This window comes from Geotrypetes seraphini, chromosome 8, assembly GCF_902459505.1.
Source record: "Geotrypetes seraphini chromosome 8, aGeoSer1.1, whole genome shotgun sequence".
Classification (NCBI taxonomy): domain Eukaryota; kingdom Metazoa; phylum Chordata; class Amphibia; order Gymnophiona; family Dermophiidae; genus Geotrypetes; species Geotrypetes seraphini.
The window spans coordinates 93,355,793-93,370,898 of record NC_047091.1 but is presented as its reverse complement, the minus strand read 5'-3'; the positions used below and the strand labels follow the sequence as shown (position 1 = coordinate 93,370,898).

At 42.5% G+C, this 15,106-nt stretch overlaps 1 protein-coding gene across 1 annotated transcript; it reads left to right on the top strand.

Moving 5' to 3' along the window:
• The first annotated feature begins 1,487 nt into the window (after window positions 1–1,487).
• Window positions 1,488–6,641, top strand: LOC117365484 (actin-like). Its single transcript, XM_033955959.1, has 2 exons — window positions 1,488–2,522; window positions 6,522–6,641. The coding sequence occupies exons 1-2, from the start codon at window positions 1,488–1,490 to the stop codon at window positions 6,639–6,641; spliced, it is 1,155 nt and encodes a 384-aa protein (XP_033811850.1).
• The last annotated feature ends 8,465 nt before the right edge of the window (window positions 6,642–15,106 follow it).

The following is a 15,106-nucleotide window of genomic DNA, read 5'->3' as shown; positions in this document are numbered from 1 at the left end:
ATCCAAGCCATCCAATTGTATGCACACACCTTACAAATCACTAAAACACTCCTGCACCTGCTCACTCAGTCACATACTCTGTCATTTATTCTCTCAAACTCACAATGCCAGTTCATACACACACATGCACACCCCCCCTATAGGCAGCACATTGTATTCCGACTGATGAAATTAAACTTGCCCATGTACAATGCTTCTAGCATGTACTTTGCTACTTGGTCTTTCTAATTTCAGTTCCTGAAACCAACAGCGGTTTTACAAACACCATTATCTTTACTGGCCATGGCACTGATCAACCAGGCTACTGGAATCATAAACAGAGAGAACACAGCTGAAATTCAATACAGTCCGCTCTCACATGGAGGCAGCACTTTTGTTTTAATTTCTGAGTCAAAGACCTTTATGGTTTTTTAAAACGTATTTGTATATCTTCCTAACTTGTGTATCATAATTGAAATGACTCTAGTTAATGCTGATATATTTCACCTAATACTTGGCTGCCATTTTTATTTAGACCCCTCTGTGATTTAATTCTATACTACCATTCCTGTTATTGCGTCCAGTTTTGTGGTTTGAGTTCTGTCTCTTTTGGTGCTTAACATGCCAACCCCACCTAGATCCATAAAGATAATAACTTGCACTCTGGTTTCAGCTGTGGGAGGTGCATGCCTTTGGGTGCCATGGGTCCCAGAGATTGTACATCGCTGAACTTTCCTTAATTGGACGTTTAACAGCAGAATTTCTCCCTCTGACTGTGGCCTTGCACTTCGCTGGATTAAATGGATTTCAACTTGGACTTTATTTGATTTTTCTGCTAGGTTTCTATCTATTTTGATTTTTTTTTTTATCCTCCTAAATATTCAATTTTGGTTTAATTCTTATTATATTTTACTTCAATTTTATTTCATTGTGTTTTTTTTTTTCCTGTCAGGGTTTATTTAATTTTGCTCTTTCCTCCTTTCCTCTTGTGAGCGCTGAAATGCTGACCTTTGTTACTGTGTATTTAAATATTTTGTTATGTTAGGATGTTAATGAATGTTTAATATGGTGCTTTAGTTAGATTGTGAGCCTTCTTGGTCAGATAGGGAAGTTTTAAGCACCTATTGTTAACCGCCTTGATCTGACAATAATTGTAAGGAAAAGCAGTATATCAAATAAATTGAACATACATACATACATAAGGGTCAGAATATGGAAAATGAACTACTCACAACTGGTTTGTTGATCTTATTTTTTTTAGTTTGTCTAGGAAACTGGAAGTCATAGGAGGGATGTATCATACTGAAGGTAGAGATAGGTTGCCATTATTGTGTCATACTTAAACCAACAGAACATCTGTGAGCATTCTGGAATAGTGAATAAACTGACAAAACCTAGTGAGTGCCTGAAGAAGGTATCTGCATGTTTGTTTTGCAAGCAATTTTTTTTTCACACGAACTTGCAAAGACACTAGTTTGTGAATAAGCAATGCAAGTATTTCATTCAATATGAGTACCTTGGTTGGGAAGGAATACCCTTTTCGTGATTCTAATGCAGTTGTCCTGGATATGGGCTCTGGAAGCTGTAAGGCAGGGTTTTCAGGGGCTGCTAATCCAAGCAGCATCGTGGATTCAGTGGTTGGATACACGCTGAAGAAGTCTCCAACAACTGGGGAGCCAAAACAAGAAATATGGATAGGCAGAGCTGCAAGGATGAAGTCAAATTTGGTGCTGGTGGAGTTTTTAAAAGATGGCACCATTGTAGACTGGGAGGCAGTGGAAGACCTGTGGAGATACATTTTGTATAAAGAGCTGGAAGTGTTACCAGAAAAACATGCAGTTCTCCTTTCAGACTCTCCTTACAGTACTAGTACTCAAAGGGAATCTATGGCTGAGATCCTCTTTGAATATTTTAATGTCCCTGCTATGCATGTGGTCTACCAGCCAGTTCTAGAAATGTACTCATACGGATGTACTACCGCTCTGGTGGTACACAGTGGCAGTCATATTACTCAGGCTGTGCCAGTGCACGAAGGATACATCCTGCCACATGCTATTGAAAAAACGGACTTGGCTGGACTTAGCCTGACTGCCTATCTGCAGAAGCGTTTTCAAAAAGCTGCCCCACATTTGAATTTAATACCCAATTACATCATGGATGATGTCAAGCACAAGTGTTGCTATATCGCCCTGGACTTTGACAAGGAGTTAAATCTACATGAAGAAAATGACTTAACACATTACACGCTCCCAGATGGACATGTTCTGTGCCTTGGGAAGGAGCGGTACAAATGTCCTGAAATGCTCTTTAGACCTTCAGTGCCTGATGCTCCTCCAAGTAGCGTACATCATTTAGTAGCAAGTAGCTTAAAGAAGATTCCATCCTCCATCAAAGAAAAAGTGTTTAGGAATATTTTGTTGTGTGGTGGTTCCACCATGTTCAAAGGATTCTGTGAGAGGTTTTGTAAAGAAGTACGGAATGTTGTGTTAGATTCCTTCTCCCCAGTGATCTATGCAGTTCCAAAGAGAAAAGATTCTGCTTGGGTAGGAGGGTCTATCTTGGCTTCTCTGAATTATTTTCAAAATTTCTGGGTCCATCAGGAAGACTATAAAGAAGGCGGTCCATCCATTGTACACAAGAAGTGTTACTAAGTAGCAGTATCCAACAGTGAACAGTCAACAGTCAACCTTTCTCCATTAAGCAATAAAGTTTAAAAGTTGTGAAAGATGTGAAGGATAGATGTTCTTCTAAATAAAATCAACCACTATAGGGTTTTTTTCCCCCATGATCAGCTTACTCAGTGAGGTCATGTGTATACCAACTTTCCAAGCTTTATTGCAATTTGATATACCACCTAAAAAATTGCCAAAGCGGTTAACACTACGGTAATCATATTTACAAAATTTTTAAATTTAAGGGGAACATACTTAAAACTAAACACTAATAGGTCTTAAAGAAACAGCCAGGAAAGAGGGGAGAAGTACAATATATAATAGGAAAGAATAACCTGAAAGGTTAATACATGAGGGGGGGGTGTTGCTCTTCTTTCAGTCGCCGTACATGAAGAAGGACACGGTACTACTCGAAAGGGTCCAGAGAAGAGCGACTAAAATGGTTAAGGGGCTGGAGGAGTTGCCGTACAGTGAAAGATTAGAGAAACCGGGCCTCTTCTCCCTTGAAAAAAGGAGAATGAAAGGGGACATGATTGAAACCTCTTCAAGGTAGGAAAACAAGAGGGCACTCTCTAAAGTTAAAAGGGGATAGATTCTGTACAAACGTAAGGAAGTTCTTCACCCAGAGAGTGGTGGAAAACTGGAATGCTCTTCCGGAGTCTGTTGTAGGGGAAAACAAGACAAGTTCCTGCTGAATCAGAACGTATGCAGGTGAGACTGGACTCATTTAGAGCGGACTGCTGGGCACAATGGACCACCGGTCTGACCCAGAAGCGGCAATTCTTATGTTCTTATGAATATCCGGGCTGACCGTGGGACAGGAGTCAGCCCAGCTGGCTCCCATGGTCTGAATATTGACCCACTATATGCAGATTTCACAAATCACCCAAACTTGTACTTAGATGTCATATCAAAAATGACCTTCTTTATCTCAAATTGCCTAATTTGCCTTGGGGGACACAAAAGGAGGGCAATCTTCACAGTTCTTTTACACAAGTAAATATCTATGAGGTATTTAACCAAGTTCAAGTTCAATTTATGTAATATACCACAAATATAAAACCAGAAGGTAAATCTAAGCGGTTCACAATAAAAGATTTAAAATTTAAAATAAACAAAAAATTAAATAGGGTAGAAAACAAAAAAATAAAACAAAATGTAAGAAACAATTGAGAACATAAGGAAAGAGGGAATCAGCGTATTACAATAAAAATAAAAAGGTTAGGGAACGGGATGAACAATATAGTAGGGGGAGGAAACAGAGAATTTAGTTTTGCCCACACTAATTTCATAAAGCCAAGAATGGCACTTTTGAGAACAGTGGGCATCAAAAGGAAGTAAATTAAGAGCTAAAGGCCAAGGAGAAGTAGTATGCCTTTAATTGAAGGTCGCAAATGATTTTTCTGAACGAAGATAAAAAGGCAAATAATTCCAGAGAGTAGGAGCCATAACAGAGAATGAAGAATTCCTATGGAAAAAGGGCAGTCTGTTAGTTGCCTCCTCCCCAGTGCCGGTCATCCCTTAATCAAGATCTAAGATATTATTAGGTGATGGTATTAACTTTAAGCTAGTCACATATTTTTGTAGGGATCAATATTCAGCAGTTGGGCAGTAAGCATTTTGTTCACCGTTGAAGGCATTATTTCCGGATATTCAAAGCCGGGACCTGTGTGGGCTAAATTTAGGAACGGATGTGCCCTTATTCTATAACTACATGAGACACTTAAAGAATGTCCCAAATCTGCCTATGGCCCACCCATTTCTGTGCCTGCTTTTTTTGACTTGTGTAAAATTTAGGCACAGATCCCATGCCTAAATTTACATGCATAATTTGTAATTAATTCTAATTAGCGCCAATAATTGCTTGTTAAAATGCTAATTATATTGCTATTCCATTAAAATTGCGTACGCACATTGGGTACCATGCCCAAATCTGTGTGTACAATTTTCAGTACTGTTTATAGAATTAGGGGGTAAATCCATCAGCACCCTTAGCATGTTATTTGCAAGACAGGCATGCAGAGAGATGATGCACGAGTGGTACATTAACATGGCTCCCATGTGTCCCTGCTACACTTAGGCACTTGTACTTAATGCCAGCTCTATTATGGCTGGAGTATATGAAGACACCAAGGTGTAAAGTGCATTACTACGCTAATATTCTACAATGGAACCTGGGTACCTAATTTCCTTTATAGAATAGCTTTTACTGTGCACCCTTGGGGCTCCTAAATAAAGGTGCCCAGATACAGAAATGCTCCAAAGATATTTAAAATTGAACTGAGCAGCAGGCACAAGGCTGATGATTTTGACTAGCCTAGCCTAGCTTCTCTTTTTCCTCTCCCTACTCCACCACCAGGTGTCCAGCATCTCTCTTTCCCCTCTCTACTCCTTCCCAGGTGCTGAGCATCTCTTCTTCCACTCATTACTTCTTACCAGATGCTCAGCATCTACCTTTCCCTTCTCTATCTCCTTTTCTCTTCTCCACATACCCAATATCTCGCTTTCTCTTTGCCTTTCCGTGTTCAACATATCTCTCCTTCTCTTCAACCCTCCTCCCATGTCTAGCAAGCTAGGGCTCCTAATAGCTTTCTACTGGACATATGTGAAAAACTAAGCTAGTTAGCTCATGGGTAGTATTGAGCAATAAGCAGCTTTAATTGAGTGAAATAGCTCTCCCTCTGCTGTCAATTCCTAGGCACGGGTCCAGGAAGTGACATCAGAGGAAGAGCTGACACTAGCACGAGCAGCAGGTTAGGGTTACTGTTCACGCTGTGAACGTTAAGGAGATATGAGGGAAGGGGCGTGTGCACACATGGTAGTGGGGGGGGGAGGGGGGGACAGGGAGAGAGAAGAGGTTGGGCGGAGAGAAAGACAGGTGCTGGTACCCAGGGTGGACTGCTACCCCCTTACTACACCACTGAATACATCCATTGTAAAATTAAACAAGCCAGATTACTATAAATTGTTCCTGCAAAGTCAATGCTAACAGAAGCCCATGTCCTTTTAATACACACAGAACACCCTTGCCAGTAATCAAATTAAAAATATGTAGACAAAAGTTAAACTGAACTGCCAAAAAGCCAGACTTTGCATACAATGCAACAGCACAGAAACTGTGACACGTTCCTAATACTGTGCAAAATATAAAGATAGTATATGTAAATTTGCAAAAAAAAAAACAAAACAACCTGACAAACAACAATTACCACTTTACAAATTAACAAATAGAAACAAAAAAGAAAATAAGAAAATACCATTTTATTGGGCTTATCCATTTTTCAATTAGCATTTAGTTGCCAAAATCTCCTTCTTCAAGTCAGTATAGTATGTGGCCACCGGGCCCTGCCTGGACTAGGCTGATAGTTCCCCGAGTGGACCACAGGAAAACTGCACTGGCGTGCTGCTCGATAAGGAGACAGTCCCCACAGGCAAAATATCAAATAACACAGTCAAAAGGAAACCAGGTAATTAGTCCAAATCCTATCCAGGGTTCTTTATTCCACAAAACAAAATCAAAATGGCAAACAAGAAACAAAAAGGAAAAATTCAAAGCAAAAATCCTGGTAAGCAAATCAGGATATACACAATCCCTGTGCTATAGCAAGAGTAGCACAGCTTCCTGCAACTAGGCCTCACCTGGGCCTAGGCCTTGTTCTGGCCCTAAAACTGGGCCTTTCTCAAAAGAGAGTTAAGTCCAACTATCACAGTGCATCACTTCCACAAAACACCAAAGCAAAAAGTAAATGTTCAGGAGGCCCTCAGCTCTGCTCCTGAGCTGGGGCAGGAGAACTAACAAGTTTGTCTTCATACAAATATTCAACTATTCAAATATTCTCACCCAAGGTGTTGACTCTTCTTCCTTTTTAGAAGAGTTCTCAGTCCCTGTACATTGCTACATTCAAACCAAAAGCAATGCAGTTCAAAAAAACAAAGCAAAACATTTCTCCAGCATACCAACTTGTGAAAGCACCAGTAACAGTCCTTTAAACCTTACAGCTAAAGAGCCCTGCCCCCACTTGGGGCCTTGCATTGGGCCACAGCAGTGCCTTGAGCAAAAAGGAAAAAGCAAAAAAAACCCAACAAAAAACCTCTTTCTCACTAAGTTGCAGGCTGCAACACAAGCCCTAGTAATTGTCCAGGCAAAACTACAAAACAGCATTCAAAAACAGTTCCATTCAGAGCAGTAGATGGCTATAAAAAAACTTCTCACAAAACAAGCACCGTTTTAGAACTCAGTGGGCCTTACAGGCAGCTCCTATTTTTTTGGCTTCCGGGTTTGGAAATACATGTTCACCAATGTCCATTTCTTCCACTTTAGGTGTGGCCTCAGCTTCCTGGCAAGGAGCTCCAATATCCACTTTCATGGGTTCTAGGCTATTCAGTTGCTCTGGACTGGCTGGCTGCTGAGCACCGAAGAGAGGACCTTTTCCCTTCCTTGGCCTCTCTAATTCTGAAGGGAAAGCAGCTGGCTTTTCATAGGGAGAGACACGCCCTGCTCTCAGTGTGTCTGTGCTGCTCTGAGGCTCTCTTGGGCTCCCCCTGTGGATGTTGTGGTAACTGCAGGGTTTTCTCACAGGGGAATTTTGCCTAAACCTAATCTTCACAGGTTTGGGAACAACCCTAGCAGAGCTGGGCTGAGTTCCATGTCCTTAGCTTCTGAATAGTCAGATAGGACCTCATCTTCAGTGGAGACCTCCCTAATGTATTCAGGGAACTTAGGCTGCTGGGTTCTGCGGGGCTTGAGAACAGCTTCCCTAGCCCTGTCTCTGCCTCTCCTGGGGTTTCTAGCTGGGAACCAGTCAGGCACAGAGTCTGACTGGTCACAAGTATACTGCTGTTATGGTATCCTGTCCTGATCTGAGGAAGGGGGCTTTGGTCTCTTAAAGTTAGTAAAAAATGTATTAGCCCAATAAAAAGATTACTTTATTTCCATTTTGAATTTATAAATGTTTATCAATACAATTACAATACTATTTTATTCTAAAGCAGCAACAAAAAAATCTCTTACCTTTTGTTGTTACTGCTGTAATCATCTTCTCTTCATTCTCTTCTTTCCATGCAGCATCTGTCCTCTCTCTCCCTTCCATGCAGCATCTGCCCTCTCTCTTTGCCCTTTCCATCCACTGCCTGCCCTCTTTCTCTGACCCTTCCATCCACTGTCTGCCCTCTCTCTCTCTTTTCCATCTACTGTTCGCCCTCTCTGTCTCTCTCTTTTCTATCCACTGTTCTCTCTCTCACTTTCATCTATTGTCCACCCTCTCCCTCTTGCATATTGCATCTTCCCTCTTTCTATGCCCCTTCCATAAATTCTACCATGTGCCCCTTCTCTCCTCTGTATATAATTAATTTCAGCTTTACCCCTCTCCATTTTTCTCTCTTTGTCTCCAACCCCTCCTCCATGCTCTAGTATCTCTATCTTCTCCTTTCTTTCCTTTCTTCCCACTCCACCCTATCTCCTGGATTCTCTGTCTCCTTACCTTCTCTCCCCCATGCATTGGCATCTCTCCTTCCCCCTCCATGGTCTGATATCTCCTTTCTTTCCCACCTTCCTCCCTTCTCCATGGTTTGGCATCTCTCTTTCCTCTTGTCTCCTCTTCCTTCCCTGGTTTTCCTTCTCCCTCCCTCCCTCTCTCCCTCTCCCTCCCACCAATCAGTTGCATCATTTATCTCACCTCCCCTCCTCTTCCTCTTTCCCTCTTTGTCACCCTGCATCCACATTTGCAGTGTTCACAACTCAATGTTCTTTCTTGCTGGCATCAGGCATTCCTCTCTGCTGGGTCCTGCCTACTTCCTGCTTCTGCAAAGGCAGGACCTTGCAGAGAGGAAGGCCTGACACCGGGAGAACAGCAAGTTATGAATCCTACCACTATACAGTATAAACCAAATAATTGACCCATTGCATCCACAGAAAAGCAAAAATCCAAAACAAACAGTGCTGTGGAGACTGATGTTTATTGATAAAAATTTTATTGGTATCAAGAAGGTTATCCACAACTTTGTAACAATATGGAACATCCACAATTTGAGACAATGAAGCGGATCCAACACTGTTCGTGTTTCGACCTAAGTGTCTTCCTCAGGGGTCCTCTGAATATGAACTTATATGTAAATATATAAGAAAGGATAATATTGTTATGGTGAATTATTGAAAAGGTTGATGTGGTGTATATCAAAAAAGAACTGTGAATGTGATTATAATTAAAGGGATCAAAACAGATGTTAACTTTTATGAATAAGTGAATAGATAGTGTCAGGTGAGCTGAAAACAGATTGTGAATTATAATTGTGGTGAACAATACTAGATGTGTATGAAGACCAAAAATAGATGTTAAAATGTTTCTTAATTGAAGGACTACTTTAAATTATGTCGATGTGGAGTGTTTTAAAGTGAGTGATCAATGTGAGGTTAAGAAAACCCGATATGGATGCTGCTATGGGTGACAGAAATTTAAAAAACATACCCAGTTAGGTTTTCTTCAAAGGTGGGTGGATATAATAACCTAGCCCTTGAAAACAAAAGCCAAGAATCTAACCATTTACTTTTTATTAAGAAGCAGTACAATTAATAAAATTAAGATTAAAATTGAAATTAAAATTAGAGTTAAAAAAAAGGTTTTAAAATAAAGGCTTTTCTAAAGATGTAAGATAATCGAAGATTATAACTTAACATAACATAAAATAATTTATTTCTAGACCACAATTACCGTAGAGTTCAATGCGGTTTACAAAAGACTAGCTATAATGCATAATTTGAATAGACAGATAAATTAGTCTTTAAGAGTTGAAAAACTTCAGGAACAAAAAGGTCTTAAATTGTTTTCTATAATAAAGAAAATAATTTGATTTTGATAACAACTGCTTAAACTCTTTATCCCATAGTGCTTATAAAAAAATGAACGCTGCTGTTTTCTGCAAGTAAAATATTTACAAGTAAAATATTTGTGCCGCATTCTTGTCAGATGAAAAAATATATGGACCAGACAGTCGTATCTATTGGCGATTGTGCTGAAATATAGTGTTGGTGCAGCACAGACTTGAAGCAACACGCCGCATAAAAAAGTGCCCACAGCTAATATTTTAAATAATACTAAGTAGAAAATAGAATGTCTGTCTCAAAAAAATGCCGTGTGTACCTTAATTTTAGACTAAAAAACTCAACCAACCAGTGGTGAATGACTAAAACAGTTACAAGAAAAAAACTTTTAACCAAAGAGGCGTATGCCAAATATGCCGAAATTTAAAAGCAATTCAACACATAAAAAATGCTCATGACTAATACAACTTACGTACGCCTTTATTTTCCAGTGTTAGATCAAAAGAGTGTATAAACTTAGCTGGCCAGTTGTCACTGCGTTGCTAAATCAAAGCAAACTGTATACAAAACTCTGTGCCTTATCGGTCCGTACCTGAATTAGAAAAGATATAGGCGCACTGAAGTGTTGAGACTTACTGAGCATGGGTGAATAATTTCCTTTAGCAATGCCACGGTTTTTAATGCCTACGGTGATGACATCATAAAATGGAGCCCCAGTGATTGGTAAAGAACTAATCGTGTAAACGTGGTGGCATGTCTGAGAGTGAATGTATGATCTATCTATGTGTCTATGAATATAGGAGTAGGGACTATAGGAGTAGGGACTATGAATATAGGAGGCGCACATGTCTAGTAGTATGCTATTTTAAAGGAAGGAAGATGTGTTTGTAGACTCGTGGGCCTGACTGCTAATATGTCCACGAGTGAAATGTCTTCTGTTGTGATTTTTTATAAAAGGAGGTGTTGCAATGCAGAGGTTATGTGCTGCACTTTGGTAAATTCAGACTTTCCTGCTGATTCAAGGAGATGTTTAAAAATGATTAACTAGATGGGGGGTCTCCAAAGTACGACCCGTGGGCCACATCCAGCCCATGATATGATTTTATCCAGCCCGCGGAACAATTGTGCAGAAATGCGCCTATTGGACTAATTTTCCAATGAAAATCCACAAAAAAAACCCCACAAAACACGGGGTGTGGATAGATTTCAAGTGCATTAATTAAAACTGTGTTCAAAATATTTTGATATTCCATATTATGTTAATATGAATATTATTCACAACTTTATTTAATACTGAATTGTAACTGTATACTTCACGGTATTTCTTCGTACTTGTTTGGCCTCGATCGACAGTGTCAGTATAAAATTTTCTGCTTTCAATAAAACTCATATATCTAGAGTTATTTATCTTTCTTTCTTTTCTTTTTTTTTTTTTTACTACGGCCCGCTGAAAAGTGCTGAAGTACCCAATGACACCCCTGAGCTAGATAATGAACAGTGTAACAACATGTCTGATTGCAGATCATCTAACTTACAAAATGTGTGTAAAATTGATTGACCTGTGACAGAGTAATATGGCGATGGGAACCTAATTATGTGTGAATGTACTGCAAATGCACTTAAAAAGCAGTGGAGATATGAAAGCATTGCTTTTTTTAACCAGTGGTTTTAAGACCTATACAATATAACATGAACGGTATATAATAGCTTATCTACATACACACCTAATATTGCCATTATGCTTTAAAGTAACTATGCATATACAGTATAATCATTTTCTTGGATAACTATTTCACATCTATAGTAATTAAAACATTGTAGCTTATATTCTTCCTTCATTGGATGTTATAAGAAAGCTTTTTTTAATGATAAATTGACTGTATAGATGGCTATAATAAAATCTTAGACCTCTAAAAATATAATAAGGCATTGGTACAAAATAACATTTGTATAACACATTATAATAAAAAAATGATATAGTAAGAAGACATTGATACAAATAACATAATCCAAATGACATTAAAAAAAGTAAAATACGTGATCACAGACACCTATTTAAAGAGAGAACAACCAAAGTATGTAATAAAAGCTGCTACAAAAATGGAATCAAATCCAATTCCTGATTAAGACCTGCAGGGCTGACTGTATTCAACTCAAAGATGGCCCTTTGTTCCACCTGCAGCAGAGTCTGGTTTATGTTGCAGCCTCTCTAACTTGGTTTAAAATTTTTTTAAATTATTATTTATTTATAAATTTTCAAATATACATAGTCAAGATTAACTTGTTCAGAAAGCAAAATTCAAGACATGAAAAAAACTAAATTTTACACTATTATAATCAAAGAAAAACCATAGCTTATATCCAGCTCAAGTCCTCAAATAGGATCCAAAATATATATAGCAGCGGAAACAAGAAAATTATTTAAAGAAAAAAGCAGTAAGTTAGTAGAGATAAGGGCATCTATCTATCGTTCAATGAGCACTCTCCAGCCTCGACAGTGACAGAAATATTGTCAGTTGTGAGGGTTCAAAGAAAACATATTTATGCAATTAATAATGTATTATACATTTACATGGATAACGAAAAAAAAAATGTAGCCCCCAAAGCTAAGATACCAGGTTTTTCTTTGATTATAATAGTGTACAATTTTGTTTTTTCATGTCTTGAATTTTGCTTTCTGTACAAGTTAATCTTGACTATGTATATTTGAAAACTTATAAATAAATAATAATTAAAAGTTTTATATACATCCTTGATGGTGTGGTCGAGCGCGAGCCAATGGTTGACAACTGTTACTGATGTCACTTTCCTTAATATACAGCTCCTATGCTTTTTAATCCGAGTTTTGATTTTTCTTTTGGCCTCCTTACAGGAGCTTGCATGGACATTGAATAACATATAACATTCTCTGTGTTGCAATTACTGTTACATAGTAGATGACGGCAGATAAAGACCCGAATGGTCCATCCAGTCTACCCAACCTGATTCAATTTAAATTTTTTAATTTTTTCTTCTTAGCTTTACCCAGTACTGTGCTTGGGTTCCAACTGCCAAAATCTCTGTTAAGACTTACTCCAGCCCATCTACACCCTCCCAGCCATTGAAGCCCTCCCCAGCCCATCCTCCACCAAACGGCCATATACAGACACAGACCGTGCAAATCTGCCCAGTACTGGCCTTAGTTCAATATTTAATCTTATTTTCTGATTCTAGATCCTTTGTGTTCATCCCACGCTTCTTTGAACTCAGTCACAGTTTTACTCTCAACCACCTCTCTCGCGAGCGCATTCCAGGCATCCACCACCCTCTCCGTAAAGTAGAATTTCCTAACATTGCCTTTGAATCTACCACCCCTCAACCTCAAATTATGTCCTCTGGTTTTACCATTTTCCTTTCTCTGAAAAAGATTTTGTTTTACGTTAATACCCTTCAAGTATTTGAACATCTGAATCATATCTCCCCTGTCTCTCCTTTCCTCTAGGGTATACATATTCAGGGCTTCCAGTCTCTCCTCATACGTCTTCTGGCGCAAGCCTCCTATCATTTTCGTCGCCCTCCTCTGGACCGCCTCAAGTCTTCTTAGGTCCTTCGCCAGATACGGTCTCCAAAATTGAACCCAATACTCCAAGTGGGGCCTTACCAATGACCTGTACAGGGGCATCAACACCTTCTTCCTTCTACTGACTACGCCTCTCTTTAAACAGCCCAGCATCCTTCTGGCAGCAGCCACTGCCTTGTCACACTGTTTTTTCACCTTTAGCTCTTCGGACACTATCACCCCAAGGTCCATCTCCCCGTCCATGCATATCAGCTTCTCTCCTCCCAGCATATATGGTTCCTTCCTATTATTAATCCCCAAATGCATTACTCTGCATTTCTTTGCATTGAATTTTAGTTGCCAGGCATTAGACCATTCCTCTAACTTTTGCCAGTGGCGTACCTAGGGGGGGCGGGCCGCCCCGGGTACCAGCCCTGAGGGGGTGTTCCCGGCCTTGCCGCTCAGTCCCCCCCCACGCCCGAAGGACCGCTCGCCCCACTGACCTTCCAGCACACCTATGAAGCAGCCCGCAGCAGGATCGCGACGTCAGCAATCCCTCAGCTGCTTGGGCGCTGCTTCCTGCGCCGCGGTCCCGTCCCTCCTCTGACATCAGAGGAGGGGGCGGGACCGCGGCGCAGGAAGCAGCTCCTAAGCAGCGCAAAGATAGCTGACGTCGCGATCCTGCTGCGGCTGCTTCATAGGTAGTGCGGGGAGGCCAGGGGGGCGAATGGTCCTTCGGGGTGGGTTGGGGCATCAGGCCTTCAGGGTGGGGCGGGCGGGCGGGCAGGCAGACTTTCAAGGGGGAGGGGGGTGACAGGCAGGCAGGCAGGCCTTCAAGGGGGGGTGCAGGTCTTCGGGGGGGGGTGCAGACCTTCAAGGGGGTGCAGGCCTTCAAGGGGGGGACAGGCAAGCAGGCCTTCAAGGGGGGACAGGCCTACAAGGGGGGGGGACAGGCCTACAAGGGGGTGCAGGCCTACAAGGGGGGGGGACAGGCCTTCAAGGGGGAACAGGCCTTCAGGGGGGGTGCATGCCTTCAGGGGGGTGCCGACCTTCAAGGGGGTGCAGGCCTTCAAGGGGGGGACAGGCAGGCAGGCCTTCAAGTGGGGGGACAGGACTTCGGGGGGGGTGCAGGCCTTCGGGGGGGTGCAGACCTTCAAGGGGATGCAGGCCTTCAAGGGAGGGGACAGGCATTCAAGGGGGGGACAGGCAGGCAGGCCTTCAAGGGGGGGACAGGCCTACAAGGGGGTGGGACAGGCCTTCAAGGGGGTGCAGGCCTTTGGGGGGGTGCCAACCTTCAAGGGGGGGTGCAGGCCTTCAAGGGGGGGGACAGGCCTTCAAGGGGGGACAAGCAGGCAGGCCTTCAAGGGGGGGACAGGCCTACAAGGGGGTGGGACAGGCCTTCAAGGGGGTGCAGGCCTTTGGGGGGGTGCCAACCTTCAAGGGGGGGACAGGCCTTCAAGGGGGGACAAGCAGGCAGGCCTTCAAGGGGGGGTCAGGCCTTCAAGGGGGGGACAGGCCTACAAGGGGGTGGGACAGGCAGACCTTTAAGGGGGGACAGGCCTACAAGGGGGTGGGACAGGCAGACCTTTAAGGGGGGACAGGCCTTCAAGGGGGGACAAGCAGGCAGGCCTTCAAGGGGGGGTCAGGCCTTCAAGGGGGGGACAGGCCTACAAGGGGGTGGGACAGGCAGACCTTTAAGGGGGGACAGGCCTACAAGGGGGTGGGACAGGCAGACCTTTAAGGGGGGACAGGCCTTCAAGGGGGGACAAGCAGGCAGGCCTTCAAGGGGGGGGTCAGGCCTTCAAGGGGGGGGACAGGCCTTCGGGGGTGCAGGCCTTCGGGGTGGGTGCAGGCATTCGGGGAGGGTGCAGGCGTTCGGGATGGGTGCAGGCCTTCAGGGGGGGACAGACCTTCGGGTGGGGGGTACAATCCTTCGGGGAGGGTGCAGGCCTTCAGGGGTGGGGTTTAGGCCTTCAGAGGGGGACAGACCTTCGGGTGGGAGGTAAAGTCCTTCGGGGGGGTGCAGGTCTTCAGGGGTGGGGTGTAGCCCTTCGGAGGGGGGACAGACCTTCGGGGGAGGGGGGGTCCTGGTGTAAAAGT

Coding starts and splice junctions, on each gene's coding strand:
- LOC117365484 (XM_033955959.1), top strand. CDS start 1,488: ATGAGTACCTTGGTTGGGAAGGAATACCCTTTTCGTGATTCTAATGCA. Junction 2,523..6,521: donor AGAGAAAAGATTCTGCTTGG/GTAGGAGGGTCT, acceptor CTTCCTTTTTAG/AAGAGTTCTCAGTCCCTGTA.